This window comes from Hippocampus guttulatus, chromosome 14, assembly GCF_054856545.1.
Source record: "Hippocampus guttulatus isolate MCC_2025c chromosome 14, RoL_Hgut_1.0, whole genome shotgun sequence".
Lineage (NCBI taxonomy): Eukaryota > Metazoa > Chordata > Actinopteri > Syngnathiformes > Syngnathidae > Hippocampus > Hippocampus guttulatus.
In genome coordinates, this window is record NC_141274.1 from 17406427 (window position 1) to 17424133 (window position 17707).

At 45.6% G+C, this 17707-nt stretch overlaps 1 protein-coding gene across 3 annotated transcripts in view; it reads right to left on the reverse strand.

The window, feature by feature from the left end:
* Positions 1–17707, reverse strand: part of LOC147195556 (phospholipid phosphatase-related protein type 4-like) — a 95868-nt gene that overhangs the window by 27681 nt on the left and 50480 nt on the right. For all 3 annotated transcript variants that reach the window (XM_086129567.1, XM_086129568.1, XM_086129569.1), the window contains exons 7-8: positions 14977–15109; positions 1719–1944 (exon numbers count right to left, since the gene is read on the reverse strand). In XM_086129567.1, the coding sequence (XP_085985693.1) occupies positions 1719–1944; positions 14977–15109 (359 nt within the window). The remainder of the gene's footprint in view (positions 1–1718; positions 1945–14976; positions 15110–17707) is intronic.

Genomic DNA, 17707 nt, shown 5'->3' on the forward strand with positions numbered 1-17707 from the left:
TGTCCCACCGGGAGGAGACCCAGAGGAAGACCCAGGACACGCTGGAGAGACTGTCACTCAGCTGGCCTGGGAACGTCTCGGGATCCCCCGGGGAGAGCTGGAAGAAGTAGCTAGGGATAGGGAAGTCTGGGCTTCCCTGCTAAAGCTGTTGCCCCCGCGACCCAGCCCCGGATAAGCGGTAGATGATGGATGGATGGCAAGGCAAGGGCCAGGAAAATTTATTTATACAGCACATAATTACAAGTATCATATTAAAATCAAAAGAACTAAAGATATTTAAAACAAAGTACAAAAATAAAAGTTAGCTCACTAAAATCATTTTAAGAATACACATGGCAAGCAGTTTTTTAATTTTTATTATTTTTAAATGGTTTAAAAGAGAGCATTCATATTCGGGGCTGACTTAATATCCCAAATAAATTCCTGAATAAACCCTTTTATTCGTGAGATGGGGTTAATTTTGTGCGTGTGTGTGTTTTTAATAGGTTCGAAGTTTGTTTTTTTTGACGAATGGTTTTTTTTCCAGGAAAGAGAAAAATCTTGTACCTTGGTGACAGTTTTGGCTATCGCTGCCGCCTTCATTCAGAGCTGTAACTGCTTCCTCGTGTGATCTTCCAGTTGTTTTTAGGCAGTAAGAGACTTTTTCTCTTTACTGGAAAAATATATCAAACTTTGGTCGGAAAAAAATAAACTAAACCTTAACTCTTTTCTAGTTCAGTGAACTTTTTCAGCCCAAATTGCTTACCATTGTATTTTAAACAATAAGATAAACTTGTTCAGGACGCAAGTGTTGCATCAATAACTATCTTTGTCTTTGGGTAGGTGCAAAGGATCCTCTCTCCCATTGACACAGGTCCACGCTCCAATTTGTCAACCTCATTGTCCTGCATACTGGCTCATTTTCCTGCAAATGTACAAAAAAAAGCAATTATGTAATTCATACTTCGAAAGCTAGAAGAAAGAAGAGTTGATTATGGACCCTGGAGAAAACCCCCCCGAAAAGTCTCTGTAGTTTAACAGGATACACAGCAGACACAGAGTAGGATTATAGTATGAAGACTAATGATGGAGGTTAAGAACAAATTAATAACCTAAAATAAAACACTTTACAAAGCACTTGTTTGGTAACAAGTCACAAGTCCAGGTACTGTCGTTGCTTGCTCTCACCATGATCGGACAACCTTGTCTCAAGATTCAAGAGCTAAAAATGATATGCATGATTAAAAACGACAATAATTTTAAAGTAACTGTAAAGTTATCAAAATGCAAAGTTGATGAATTTTTCTTACCGATTTCAACGTCTGTCGACCCCCGCGTCCAAATCCGTAATGGCGTCAGTTCGCAAATTTTTCGCTTGAAGTTTCAGACATTGCCTATGTGCAAAATCACACTCAATCTAAAAAAAATCCTTGGGTCCAAATGAAACATTTACACCTGGTTCCTTGCTGTAAATTTACATAACATTAATGTGAAGAAAATATATGTAACCATACATATAAACTGGAAAGGTCACTTGAAATGACCAAACTAATATTTGAAAACAATTGGAATGAAAAACATGAACCTATTGTATTCTTTGTTCAGTGCACTCAGACAGTCATGAATTGAATGTGTTGATGGAGTGATGGCACATTCAAGCGCATGATAGAGCTGCAGGAGTAGCTCAGCAGTAAAACAGTAAAAAAAAAAAAAAAGTTGAACCATGATTTGGTGGTTACCTTGGCAATGTGCTGCTGCTGAAGGTTTTATTACAATTCTTCATAGGACTGGGGGAAATGATCATCTCCAAATTAGCACTGGCGAGCTTCACATTGGTTTGAGAAGGCTCCCGGTAGGAGGAGCTTCGCGTGAGAACTCGCTCTGTCTGCTTGGGGGACAAGGTATGAGAAGTGGTCCTGATGTTGACTGGCTCTGGTTGGCTTGCTGTCAACATGTGGTGGCCCACTAGATCACAAAGTAAAGAGACAAAAGTGCTGGAGCTAAGTGTAAACTAGACAGTGAAGAAATGATACCAAAAAAAAAAAAGATGAGAATTGCACAAACAAAAACTAGGAATTTTTACACACAGCTAAATTTGGCTTCCTGCATTCACTGAAAAAAGAAATATAACATGAGAGAAATACCGGTAATCCTTAAAACTTTGAATAAGATTCGAAATTGAGCGTGACTGTGTGCAACAACACTGTAACAAAAGTTAGGTGAACTCAAAATTTAAGGCAACAAACATAAAATTTGATATTGGGCAAGTTTTGCTGTTGTGAAAATTGGCTTTCCCATATTTCACAACAAAGAAATGTTTATAGAACTAAATATCCTTTTTTGTCCTCCAACTGAAAGAAGTTTAAAAAAACTCAGCAAAAAAATTAACCTAGTGTTTTAGCCCCAAAAATCAATAAATCAAAGTTGTGGGGGGGGGTTTTCGCACACCTTTGATTTGAAAAGCTGGGATTTGACAAGGCTACTCTGATCTCACCCATTCCCTTGAAGAAATAGACAGAATTAACAATCACTACCAATGCATACAGAGACGGTTGGTTAAATTCTGGAATAAAACGTTTAACATGAATTAGAATTTTGGACAACTGAACAAAATTCCAGGGCTGTTTCTGAAATGGCAGTACACAAAATGGGAAGACAGATTTGCTCCAAACCTTTAGCTCAGACTCTGAAAAGGATGATATGATGCAAGGGAAAATTGGCAGAGAAGGAACAACAACAATACCCCGAAAACGGCTTGACTTTGGCATGATAAGAAAAATCATCCCTTGAAAGACTGACACAACTTGTTAGTGAGGCAAAACAGACAACTTGCTGGCTCGACCCATTTCCTGGCAAACTTGCTGAAGAAATGTTAACAATTTTAGGACCATGAAACAGCGTTTCATGGACAATTCACCAAGGGTACTGGCAAAGAGAATCTGGAGGGCCGTGACAAGCATTTTTAAAACGGTACACGTGAGCTACGATAATCAAAAATGCTGCAAAAGTGCATCCCATGCCTCCGCGTCAGATCTTGACGAAGGTCGGTAGGCATGTGTAACCCAGCCTTGATAAGACCGTTATTTTATTGTTAATTCTGTTAAGGCAGGGGTGTCCAAAGTCGGTCCTCAAGGGCCGCTGTCCTGCTGGTTTTCCAGCTCTCCCAAGAGCAACACACCTGATTCAAATAATCAAGAACGTTCACATGCTGCTTCAGAGCTGGCTGATGAGCTGATCATCTGAAAGCAGCTGGAAAACAGGCATGATAATGGCCCTCCAGGCCCGGAGCTGGACATGCCTGTGTTAAGGTGACATTGTTTGTGATACTGTTGCTTCCGAGGGACAATGAACGCACCGCAGCGCTAGGAGCGAGGACTCGTTCGCGAAAGAGACAGAACATTCTCGCACTTTCTCAGGCGGGTCGAAACGAAAGAACGATAAATGAAAACTGGTCCTTGAACCTCTACCTGTGCAAGGCAATCTTTTTTTTTTCTTTCCAAGGCGAGAGAAGGGTTTAGAAGAGATAATGTTCCTGGTGAGGGTTTTTAGTTGAATATGTCCGATTAGCATTCCTAGCATTCGATTTGTAACATTAAAAAAAACAGTCAGGAATGAAGTTGGTGAAAATGGAGATTTTTGTTCTGTTGATATAAGATATAACCGTGCTGTTATAAAAGAAAAAAGGGATAAACCATTGTATCGACACGTGCTCTCCATAGCAAGTGCATTAGCATCGAGCTAAGCTAACGTGCTCACGGCAAATAGTGCTGTGGCCTACATTCGAGCCAGCTTTACAAAATCGTTTATTTTCCCGAGCCGATTATTGCCACATTGAGTGAATGCCTTGCGCATTTTGTGCAGGCTGTTTTTTTTTTTGGGACTCAGACCATCAAAAGATTGGACTACGTCGTCTGTAGATTGGATGCCACGTGGGACGTCAGTGAAGGGCATCTGGACTTCAAAACCACCTGTCCCCTGGAGGGTGGTAGGACAGCTGAAAGGATTTCCAATTTTTTTTTCAGACGAAATTTTAGTTTGAATCTGAGATCTCAGTTGTTTTTTTCCATGGGTCAGATCTGATACCAAAACAACTGATAAGAACTGATAACAATTTAACTTGTGTTTTTTTCCTTGTTCATCTTTTTGTATTATTGTTCAGAGGAGTGTATTCAGTTCAGTTTCCCATTTACTCCTTATGTAAATATTTACTCAATATATATATTTTTTTAAAAACTCAGTCAGTGTGTCTTCTCTGTTGGAGGTTTCCCCTTGACTCTAACTAGAGTCAACTGTTGCCAATCTCACTGCGACCTTAAGTAAGTGCACCCTAACTCGAATAGATTTGATAAATTGACACACTTTCCTTTGACAAACTTAGTAAAAGGGTGACCCTGAGTAGCTGCACCTCGGGTGGCTATACATGCGTCTGCAAGTGCGTTGTGTATGCGCAGATCGATCACGGTAGGTTGGTTGAACGAAAAGTAGATCTTCGGTCAAAAAACGTTGGGCACCTCTGCTCTACAGAATGCACTTGTGATGTATCATCAGACTCTCTTTCTTCTGTGCTTTTATTTTTGAGAGTCCACTTCCAGGGACCTTCTGTGTCTTTTTCCCTTTCATTACCAGGCTGGGCCAGAGAGTGCTTCGCTTTTGGATCCTCCGCCACCATTACCTTTGCCGACCGTAACAGCACTGGACGGGAAAAAAAAAAACATTTAATCATGAAGTCTCATTGTGTAATTGTAGCAAACTTAGTCATTTTGATCGTAGGCTAATATAGCTCTGCGATTGGCTGGCGAAAATAATGCACCAAAACAGAAAATCAAGCGAGGAAATCGCAAAATAAATGCTATGTGTTTGTGAACACACACTGAGACAGTCCAGTCTCCTACATACATGCAGCATGTGTTTCCTTCATTGTAAATTTTTTTGCGGCTCCAGACATATTTGTTTTTTGGGGTTTTTTTTGTCCTATATGGCTCTTTCAACATTTTGGGTTGCCGACCTCTGGTGTAGTGACTGACTTGTGCGCGGGCAGCGAGGAATCGGTTACCAATCAGTGACAGTGTGGATGTGGATTTGAATGCTTGTTTGTCTCTATATGTGTCCTGCGATTGACTGGTGACAATTTCAGGGTGTAGTTTGCTTTTTGGCCGCAGTCAGCTGGAATAGATTCCAGCCACCATGTTCAGGATCAGCGGTGTTGAAAATGGATGGATGAAGGCACGGCTTTATTTACTGTGGGTAAATAATCGAGCCTGTCACTTTCATTAAAGTGTGATTTTGAACTGTCTTTGTGAATAAGAATGTCCTTCTCTCTTTTGCAGATCACAGTGACTCCATGGGCAGGGTATGCTTTCATCAAGAATGTGTCTTTTCGATAAGAATGGAATGTACAGGGCTTCCTCATCATGGTCTTTAGATGTTTGCCTCTGCTGACAATTAGACAAACTCCGGCATCGCTGTAGTGCACTGCCACTCCCTTGCACCTTTTGCCATCAGCCAGCTCCATGCAGCTGGGAAATTCTCATCAAACCTTTTGAACTCAGCAGAATCTGATCTGTGACAGTAGGCCAGGTAGCCCTGCAATTGACCATAATGCCGTTCACGTTTACACCTGTCACTCACTCACTTTATTTTCTGTTTCGGCGGGGACTCTGAGGCTTTGTTGGGTTTTATTGTGGTACTGCCTGAGGGATCAAATGTCACGTGCATTCAATGTTGGTTTTAAGCCTAGCCACTCACATGCAGAGATTTCTCCAATTCTCTTTTGATTGTATTATGGACCGTAGAAAATTAACTCCTTCAATTATATGAGATTGTACGTTGAGAAATGTTCTTAAATTGTTTGTTCATGCAGTTGATCACAAAGTGGCCAAACCCACCCAATTCTTGATTCTAAACAAGTGATCCTACAGGGATTTTCTTGACACACAGTTTTTCGAGCATTGCCCAACTTTTCTATTTCATTGATTTATTTATTGTTACGCCTGTCCAGCATTTCTGGGCGTGTTGAGCATCATCCCTTCACTGGCTCCCGATACATTTTAGAGTTCTTTTTAGGAACATATAATTTGTTTTCAAATCTTTAAATGGCCTCGCTCCACCTTAACTCTCTGAGCTCCACCTTACCCTCCACCCCTACACACCTGCCCAATGTCCCAGATCTGCGGACCAGACACTCTTAGAGATACCAAGAACTAATCAGAAGCTCAGAGGGGATTGAGCCTTTTCCGTTGCTGGTCCCTCTCTTTGGAATGACCTCCCACTGAACATTCGCTAAGCCACCTCGCTGCCCATCTTCAAAACTCATTTCTACAGGCCTGTTGGACTTACGCCTGTGGTCATGAAATGCTTTTGAAAGACTGGTCTCACAGCACATCAGAGCATGCCTGCCTCCCACTCTAGACCCTTATCCAAAAACTGACTCACTTGGGCAGCTCCACCTCCATCTGCCAGTGGGTTAAAATTTCCTCACAGACCACCCACAGTCCGTCAAACTTGGCCCCCACCATCACACTCAGCACCGGTTCTCCTCAAGGATGTGTACTGAGCCCCCTGTTCACTCTCTAAACATTTGACTGGTCTCCGACCCATCTCACAAACACCATAATCAAGTTTGCGGATGATACGACCGTGGTCGGACTCATCTCAGGGGGGAATGGGTCTGACTACAGAGACGAGGTCAACCGACTGACAGCGTGGTGCTCAGCAAACAACCTGCCACTGAACACCACAAAAACAAAGGAGATGATCCTGGACATCAGGGAGGGACGAGCGGACCCAGCGCCGCTTTACATTCATGGGGAATGTGTGGAAAAGGTGAGCTCCACTAGGTTCCTGGGTGTGCAGCTCTCTGCGGACCTTTCCTGGACAGCCAACACCACGGTGGTGGTGAGGAAAGCCCAGTAGCAACTCCACTTCCTGAGGGTGCTCAGGAGGAACAACTTGGAGGAGAAGCTGCTGGTGATGTTCAGAGATTTGAAAACAAATAAGAGGATCTTGAAAATAACTCTAAAATGAATGGGGAGCCAGTGAAGGGATGCCAGAGTAGGAGTTATGTGCTCCCTCTTACGAGTACCAGTCAAGAGGCGAGCAGCGGCATTCTGGACCAGCTGAAGGCGCTTAATGGAGGACTGGCTGACTCCAAAGTAAAGGGCATTGCAGTAATCGAGCCGGGATGTGACAAAGGCATGAATTACTGTCTCAAAGTGTTCATGTGAGAGGAGAGGCTTTATTTTGGCCAGCTGTCTAAGGTGAAAGAAGCTGGATTTAACAACGGCACCAATTTGCCGATCGAGTTTGAAATCACTGTCCAGTTTAAGGCCCAAGTTTGAGACTGTTGACTTAAGATAAGGAGACAGGGGGCCCAAGTCTACAGGATGGAATGTACAAGGGCCACTGGGACCAAACAATATCACCTCTGTCTTCTTTTCATTGAATCTCAAGAAATTTTGTGCCATCCAGGTTTTGATTTCTTCCAGACAGGATAGGAGTGGCCTTAATGAGAAGGCGTCTTTCTTGCTCAGTGGGACATAGATCTGGCAGTCATCTGCATAGCAGTGGAAGGGAATACCATGTTTCCTTAAGATGGAACCCCATGGGAGCAGATACAGTGAGAACAGCAGAGGCCCCAGAATTGAGCCCTGTGGAACACCACATGACAGGGGAGCAGTGCGTGACTCAGAGCAGCCAAGGCTGACACAGAAGGTTCTGTCAGCTAAATAGGACCTAAACCACTCAAGAGCACTGCCACCAATGCCCACCAAGTGCTGCAAACGAGTCAGCAGAATACTGTGATCCACTGTATCAAATGCTGCAGTTAAGTCCAATAAAACTAGACACACATGGTCTCCAGAGTCATTTGCCAGGAGGATGTCATTAGAAACGCATAACAGGGCTGACTCCGTGCTATGCATCGTCTTGAAACCTGACTGGAAGACCTCCAAGATGTTATGTTCATCCAAGAAAAATTTCAACTGCATGTGCACCACTTTTTGCAGAATTTTGGAAATGAAAGTCAGTTTGGAAATTGGCCTGAAACTTGACAGCACATCTGGATCAAGACCAGGTTTCTTGATCAAGGGTTGGACCACAGCATGTTTAAACTGTTTGGGAACTACACCAGAAGAGAGGCTGCTGTTGATGATATCCAAGACTGATGCGCCAACACTCGGGAGAACCTCCTGAAAGAAGTGCGGGGGAAGAGAGTCGCAAGGGGAGCCAGATGGCTTCGTCTGGCGAACTACATCCTCCAAAAGCGCCAAGGACACAGTTTCAAAAGAATTTAGCACAGCTGAACATGGAACATGGACAGAGGGGTCAGATGCGGTATTTGAGACCGGAGTCCTAGCTGTAGAGACCTTATCAATGAAAAACTGAAGGAATCTGTTGCACATCTCGGGTGAAGAATCCGAGCAAGTAGGCAGAGGGGGTTTGAGTACAGAATCTATCGTTTTAAATAGTGCGCGTGGGTTGTGACGGTTAGCTTGAATAAGGTCCGACAGATATTCTCTTTTGGCCTCTTTTACTGTGAGCTGGTAGTTACGCCAGCAGTCTTTCCAAATTTGATAAGAGACATGCAATTTGTCATTTTTCCACTTGCGTTCAGCTTTGCGACACCCCTGCCTAGCTGCGCGGGTAATGTCGTTAAACCATGGCTCGGGTTTAGGTTTTGGGAGCACAGTTTTTGAAGGAGCCATCAAATCCAGGATGGCACGGCATGATGAGTTGAACCAAGAGGTGAGTTCCTCTGTGTTAGACGAGGGTACGCAAAGGTTATTAAAGGCATCAGAGAAACGACTAGCAGTGCAAGGGTTAAAAATTCGGCGTTTAAAACTAGGAGCGGCAGATTTCACAGCAGCATGCGATAAGACTACGTCAAATAAAACTGCCATGTGATCAGAAATCCCATTTTCAAGGACTTCCAGATTTGACACCGGTAGACCATAAGCAAGGACAAGGTCTAAAATATGACCTTGTTCATGTGTCGGGCTGGTCACATACTGCACGAAATTAAAAGAGTCGATAAGTCTTAAGAAGTCCTTTGCTAGCGTTTTTTCCGGACAGCACACATGGATATTAAAATCCCCCATTAGGAGGATATGATCATATCTCAGCCTGATTTCCGCAAGAAAGGTTGAAAAGTCGCTTAAAAAGTCTTTGTTGTATTTAGGAGGACGGTAAATGACAACACAGAGCACCGGGAAAACACGACCGACTTCAAAGAAGGTTGCTTCAAAGCTGGTGGCCGATGTGGTGAATGTGCACCGTTTACATTTAAAATTGTTCTTAAAGATGCTCACCGTTCCTCCACCATGTCCTGATGTCCTCGGGGTATCGAGGAAACCACAGTCAGGTGGCAACAATTCAAGCAAAGCGTTGTACTCACCAGTACCTGCCCAAGTCTCCGTCAGACACAGGAAATCCAAGTCATTGGAAAGGAAATACTCCCTCAGAATATGGGTCTTGTTCGTCAGCAACCAGGCGTTTAACAACGCGATCCTTGTGGGAGTAGCAACGGGAGGGATTGCCTCTTCCGATCGCCGAGCCCGGGGGAATTCCCTCAAAAGCTTTCGCTGGATTCCTCCCCGAGAAAGGCGTGGGGGGTAGAAATGCCGTGGCGCGATGGGAGAGCCAACGACTGTTAGCAAGCACGAGGCGACGGGGTCGAGGGCACACCACGCCGGAGCGATCGAAGTGTGTCTCAGATCCCGTTTTAGCTTCACGAGCTGACCGCTACGTTTGCCGCGGCGGCGGCGACGGCGGCGGTGCTTCTGTGAAGGGGGCGAGCGAACGCGGAAGAGATTAGCCGGCAGGTTAGCCAAGAGCGGAGGTAGCGTATTTTCACCACCGTCTTGCCAAAACGCGGCCGAATCTCCGACGTGTTGTTGAATCAATAACAACGATCGGCGATCATAAACCAACCGAGACGCTGTTAGGGAGGTAACAAGCATTGCGAAAAGTAAAAAAACCCGAAATGGCAGGAGCGTCGCCGAACACACTGGCGCACAAGCGTGTAGCACATCACCAGTACCTCTCTGAGCTCATCCGCCCCTACACACCTGCCCGGCGCCTCAGGTCTGTGGACCAGACCTTATTAGAAGTACCAAGAACTAAACTGAGGCTCAGAGGGGATCGAGCCTTTTCTGTTGCTGGTCCCTCTCTGGAATGACCTCCCACTGAACATTCGGCAAGCCTCCTCGCTGCCCATCTTCAAAACCCTCCTCAAAACTCACTTGTATTCTTTGGCATTCGACTCAGCATGACTTAGATTTGTTCTTGGTTTTACTGTTTGGTGCTTTCTACCGCCTTTATTACCGATTTGTCTTACTGTTTATTGTGCATGTTAAATTGCTCCATGTACAGCACTTTGTATGCAGCGATGGCTGTTTGAAAGTGCTCTATAAATTCTGTTGACTAGACTTGACTTGACTTGACTACAGAGCTACCATCGAGAGCACCCTGGTGTACTGCATCACAGCGTGGTACGCGAGGTGCTCAGCAGCAGAAAGAAAAGCGCTGCAGAGGGTGATAAATCTGGCCCAGAAGGACACTGGCTGCTCTCTGCCCAGCCTGGAGGACATTGCCAGCTCACGTTACCGCAGCAGAGCTGCCAACATCATCAAGTATGCATCCCACCCCAGCAACCACCTGTTTGTCAAGTTACCCTTGGGCCGGCAGTCCAGATCACACAAAACCCGGACAAGCAGATTCAGGGACAGTTTTTTTCTTAGAGCCATTACTGCAATAAATAACCACCGAAAGTAATCAAAGCTACATGCATTTTAAACCGAAACTCACTACCTCACTTGTGCAGTAATGAGCAATATCTGAGCCATTTCATTTCATGTGCAATATGTGTCCTGTGTGCAATATAAGCCTCAATCCACACTACCACTACTGCTGCTGTTGTTGAGTTTAGTATTTATTATATTTTATTCTATTTTATTTTCTTTTTTTCTAAATGCACTAAGGAGTGGCACCCAAATTTCGTTGTATGCTATACAATGACAATAAAGGCGATTCTGATTCTATTCTTTGGCTTTTGACTCAGCATGTCTCATGCTTCATTTTTAGTTTTACTGGTTTTGTGCTTTTACTGTCTGTTATTAATTTATGGTTTATTGTTGTATATATGATATTTACTCCATGTACATCACTTTGTATACAGCGGTGGTTGTTTTAAAGTGCTCTATAATACAGTTGAGTTGAGAATCAAATGCAAAATGAGTAAATATTCCCTCGTCTTCACTTTTCAGGCCCAAAAACTTTGTTTGTTCAACCATTAAAATTGTATTGGCAGAGGTTTTCAACATTAGTTAGTACAGTGGTTCTTAACCTTGTCAGAGGTACCAAACTCAACCAGTTCATATGCACATTCACCGAACCCTTCATTCGTGAAAAACAAAAATATGACTTTTTACAAATTCAAGACAAAAAAAACGCATTTATTAAAAACAGAAAAAAGTACTTGAAATTTCAAGACATAAGTATACGTTTTTTTAAATGGGTACGACGTTAAACTGCATCGAACTGGTCCTCCAGGTTGGGGGTTGGGCGTGAGGTTAACAACCTCACCCTGTAAAACAAAACCTGTTACAGAAACGACGAGAGGAAGCCATTCCGCTAAACCACGGCAAAGAAGAGACGGCACATCCTTGGATGTATCTATGACGGGGCGGGGTGAAATCCAGCAGGAAGCCCGACCCCTGATGACCCCGATCTTTGGAACCAAAACCAACACCAGAGTAGGCACCTGGAATGTGCGCACAATGTTCCAGTCTGGTCGCATGGACCAGGTGCTGAAGAATATGAGGGACTATCGCCTGGACATCTTAGGCGTTAGTGAAATGAGGTGGACGGGGCAAGGGCGCCTCGTGGTTGATGGAGCAACTTTTCTGTACTCTGGGAAGCAAGACCACCATTCCCATGGAGTCGGCATCATCCTCTCCAGTAGTGCAGCAAAAGCATTGATTGGATGGAAGCCGGTGAATGAACGGATTATTACAGCAAGTCTCTGCACCAGATATGCCAAAGTAACCATCGTACAAGTCTATGCCCCAACTGAAGCTGCCTCAGCGGATGATAAAGACACCTTCTACAACCAGCTCCAGACCATGCTTGAGGAGATCCCCAGACATGACATCAAAATGCTGATTGGAGACTTCAACGCAAAACTGGATAATGACAGAAGGGATAATGCCAAAGTTGGACCACATGGGTCTGCAAGCTCCACGAACGACAACGGGGAGAGACTGTTGATGCTAACCAGTACCAACGGCCTCAGCATTGGCAACACCTTTTTTGAGCACAAGCGGATCCACAAAGTAACCTGGGTTTCACCTGGTGGCGGGACCCAGAACGAACTGGACTACATCTGCATCAACACAAGGTGGCGCTCGTCATTGCTCGACGTTCACTCCCACAGAGGTGCAGATGTGGGTTCAGACCACTTCCTTGTGGTGAGTAAAATCAAGCTGAAGCTGAAGGTGAAAAAGGTGCAGCCCAAGAGACCTTACGCAGTGGACAAGCTAAAGAATAACAACATCTCAGAAAGCTTCTGTGAGGAGTTGAGTAGGAAGCTCAAGGTATCACAACACCTTGCAAACATTGAGGAGCAGTGGAGTATGTTCTCTTGTGCCATTGCCGAAACTTCAGAAGCAGTTATAGGCAGAAAGAGGGGTACCAACAAAGAGAGATGGATAACACCTGGAAGTTGATGGATGAAAGGAAAGTGGCCAAGATAAAAAGAGAACAAAAGAGGAGGCTCCGGAGCTGGAGGATGGAAGACGAGGAGTACAGGCGCTTGGACAGGGCAGTGAAGAAGAGTTGCAGGAAGGATAAAAGACAGTGGCTAGAAGAGAAAGCAAGAGAGGCACAGGAAGCAGCAGAGAACAACAACACGACGACCCTATACAAGATCGTGCGGGAGCTAACCAACTCCAGGAGCAGCTCTAGCGTGCCAATCAGGAGCAAGGATGGCAGGACACTTCTAAGCGACGAGGAGCAAGAAGCAAGATGGCTGGAACACTTCAGGGAGGTTCACAACCAACCAATGCCTCCCGTGCTCTTCAATTTCGATCAAGAGACACCAGCTCCAGCTCTAAATATTACATCGAAAGAGATATCCGAGACTGAGGTTGCAAGAGCAATCAAGGGCCTTAAGAACAACAAGGCACCGGGACTCGATGAGGTAGCTGCCGAGCTGTTGAAACATGGCCAAGACGCTGTTGTGGAGAGCCTTACCCACCTGTTCAACCTGATTTGGCATGCTGAAGAGGTTTCTGCCGACTGGAGACGTGGGGTCATTGTCACGCTTCCTAAGAAGGGAAACCTCGCAGACTGCAATAACTGGCGGGGCATTACACTGCTGTCAATCCCCAGCAAGGTATTCTGCAGTGTCCTGCTACATCGCCTTAAAGATGAAGTGGATAACATCTTGAGGGAAGAGCAAGCCGGTTTCAGGAAGGGAAGGTCTTGCGCCGAACAGATCTTTACCCTTCGAAACATCATAGAGCAGTGCCAAGAACTTCAGACACCACTCATGATCAACTATATCGATTTCAAGAAAGCCTTCGACAGCATCCACTGGGAGTCACTGTGGCAGATCGTCCAGCTGTATGGTGTACCCCTCAAGTACATCAACATCTTCAGGTCATTGTACCACAACTCAACCTGTTGTGTCAAAACCAACAGTGGCACAACTGATGATTTTGACATTGTCACTGGTGTAAGACAGGGTTGCGTTTTGTCACCCCTACTCTTCATCATCATAATTGACTTTGTGATGAGGAAGTCCATCACAGGGGCAAAAGTTGGTATCAAGTGGGGAGGGAGCAAACTTGCTGACCTGGAATTTGCAGATGATTTGGCTCTGTTAAGTCACACCCAGCCCGCACTCCAGGAGTTGACCAACAATCTGCATGAGCACGGAGTTAAGGTCGGTTTACAAATTAGCCAGGAAAAGACCAAGGCCATGGCCGTCGGACAGCACCAACACCTTCAACCACTCACTCTACACCAACATGACATAGAGTACATTGACAGCTTCACATATCTTGGGAGTAACATCTCAAAAACAGGTGGTGTGGAGAAAGACGTCAACAGTAGACTTGGTAAAGCTGCGGGAGTGTTCCAACGCCTCCGCAACATCTGGTCATCGAAGGCCATCACTACGACCACCAAGCTACGCCTCTATATGTCAGTGGTTATCCCAACAGCGATTTACGCCTGTGAGACATGGATGAAGACAGCCAACATTACCAACAAGTTAGATGTCTTCCATCGGCGTTGCCTGAGATCCATCCTGAGGATCTCATGGAGAGACCACATCACCAACGAGGAGGTGATGAAGAGGGCAGGAGTGGCTGAACTGTCAGACATTGTCTCTGAAAGGAGAAGGAAAATGATCGGCCACGTACTCCGACTGCCAAGAGAGAGACCGGCAAGTGTGGCCATGGACTGGATGCCAGAGGGTGGAAAGAGGAAGAGAGGTAGGCCAAAGAAGACGTGGAGACAGACTGCCAAAGAAGACCTCAGTGAGATGGGTGTCAGCTGGCATGGAGCAAGAAGGATCGCCAGTGACCGGAACAAATGGAGGAGACTCGTCGCCCAATGTTCCAAATAGGAGCGGGCGGAACTAACTAACTAACTATCACGACAGTCACACGTTGACTACTGAGCCAACTACATTTCCCGCAGCACTGATTGGACAAGCAATGTAATGTGATCATCTGCAGCCGGTGATGGCCAAGCGGGCGTGTTATAACTAATTGACATGTTGAGTCGGGTGTGTCTTAACCTCCATGGCAGAGGCTACGTCGAACCCCTGAGACCGATTCACCGAACCCCTAGGGTTCGATCGAACCCAGGTTAAGAACCATTCAGTTAGTAATTTGTAAAAGCATGCAAGCATGTGGACTGAGCAAGAGTCTAAATTGGTGAAAAAATGTTGAATTTACCAAACCGTGACATTGGAGATTTTTGTCTCTTTACCTTGGCGGCTGTTGACATCTGACTGGCAGACGCTGTGGAAAGATGAGGGGGGAGGCTTCCTCAATGTGAAGTGAAGCGGCTGCCTTTTTGACTTATCTTCACCGGGCCAGAAACTTCCAACTGCGAAAATTCCCTGAATACAAATTTACACTGTCAATCTGATGACACGTGACACACACAAATGCATTGGATGAATGAACTGCATAATTGTCATGTTCCGTATTTGGCAGCAGGTGGCAGGCGTTCATTCTGCTGCCTGCACACCTGCTGCCTCTTTGTCGGTGATTACACCTGCTATATCTAGACGCTCCGGCTGTAGACTCCTTGCCGGAGTATTCCATGCCGTGCCACTGCTGTTGCCCATGTATTGAAAGCGCTACTCGTATACTATTGCTGATTGTTACATTTTTCGACGTCTCCTTGTGAACAATCTAAGTGCATGCGCATTGTAGTATTTGCCTAATCATTTTTCTTGCCATTTTTTGCAAGCGCTTTTCGTTGTCACGTTTATATCATTCCCTGGTTCTCGTTATTTACCAGCGTTTTCTGTTTTCTATTAGACAGAGTTTTTGTTTATAATACAATACAATACATGCTGATTTATATAGCGCTTTCACAACAGCGGCAGCTGTAACAAAGCGCTTAACAAAACAGTTAACATAAAGTAAAATAACAAACACCACACATAACATAAAACACAGACAGTCGTGCAGTCCTAACCACTTTTAGAAGCACCACATCTGTGTAAATACACAACCTCTTTCAAAGTTTTTCCTCCTTGGTTGAACATCAGAACTGTACTAAGGTAACAAAACCAAAACCGCCAATATACACACACACAGCCGATGAAGCGTGAACAAGCTCAGTACTTGCCTCGTAGGCGGCGAGGGGTAGGGATAGGAGTCGCCGGCGGAGACTGCTGGCGTGACCTCAGGATCCGCGAGTAAATATTATTTTGTGACGAAGTCCTTGTCAGTGTCTGCTATTTCGGGGATCCACTTATTCTCGTTTTTCTGTTACGTACGAAGCGGTTCCTTTTCCGCTTTGTGCGTAACGTGACAATTATACTCAGCAATTTTTTGTAATACATTGCAGGCATAAAATTCATCGCGACATCATAGTTTCCAAAAAACATCCTTCCATCCATTTTCTGATCCGCTTATTCTCACGAAGGTCGCAGGCATGTTAGAGCCTATCCCAGCTGTCTTGGGACGGGAGGTGGCGACACGACTGAACTGGTTGCCAGCCACTTGCAGGGCACACATAGAAGAACAATCATCCACACTCACAATTACACCTAGGGACAATTCCGAGTGTTCAATCAGCTTCCCATGCATTTTTTTGGAATGTGGGAGAAAAATGGAATACCCGCAGAAAACCCACACAGGCACGGGGGGAACATGCAAAGTCCAAACCCTGCACTGTGATGGAAGTGCTAAAAGATCGACCAGTGCGTCACTGAAACAGACCGACATTTACAAATTAAATGAAGTGGAAATAAATAATTTATTTCCAACAGTCTTTTGTCTTCATTTCATTGTGTATGCCTTGGCCGCACAGCTTCCAGTGCTTTTTCTGAAGGTGTTGGACGAAATAATATGTGTATGGCAACACATGAAATCTGATTGGACAAAATCTAACTTTACCCACAAAGGACTGGAAGCCATGTGGCCCCCTCCATAATTTAAGTTGCCCATCCCTGGTCTAATATTTCCAGATTCAAATCAATGAAAAAAAATGATTTGTTGTCTGCATTACCAGGTACCCCTCCGTGAGCCGTCACCTTACCGTGGTGGAGGGGTTTGTGTGTCCCAATGATCCTAGGAGCTAAGTTATCTAGGGCTTTATTCCCCTGGCAGGGTCACCCATGGCAAACAGGTTCTAGGTGAGGGACCAGATAAAGCACGGCTCAAAGACCCCTGAGGACGACTAAAATAAATGGAACTCGGTTTCCCTTGCCGACACCCATGGGGCCCGGCCGGGCTCAGCCCAAAGAGGCAACGTGGGTCCCCCTTCTCATGGGCTCACCACCCATGGGAGGGGCCAAAGGGGTCGGGTGCAATGTGAGCTGGGCAGCAGCCAAAGGCGGGGATCCTCAGCTGCAGAAGCTAGCTCTAGGGACGTGGAATGTCACCTCTCTTGCAGGGAAGGAACCCGAGCTGGTGTGCGAGGTGGAGAAGTTACGACTGGATATAGTCGGACTTGCCTCCACACACAGCCTGGGTTCTGGTACCAGTTCTCTCGAGCGGGGTTGGACTTTCTTCCACTCTGGAGTTGCTCACGGTGAGAGGCGCAGGGCAGGTGTGGGCATACTCATTGCCCCCCGGCTCAGTGCCTGTACATTGGGGTTCACACTGGTAGACGAGAGGGTTGCCTCCCTCCGCCTTCGGGTGGGGGGACGGGTCCTGACCGTTGTTTGTGCATATGCACCAAACAGCAGCTCAGCGTACCCACCCTTTTTGGAGTCCTTGGAGGGTGTGCTGGAGAGTACTCCTGCTGGGTACTCCCTTGTTCTACTGGGGGACTTCAATGCTCAAGTGGGCAATGACAGTGAGACCTGGAGGGGCGTGACTGGGAGGAACGGCCCCCCCGATCAGAACTCGAGTGGTGTTTTGTTATTGGACTTCTGTGCTCGTCACGGACTGTCCATAACAACACCTTGTTCAAACATAAGGGTGTCCATATATGCACTTGGCACCAGGACACCCTAGGCCGCAGTTTGATGATTGAC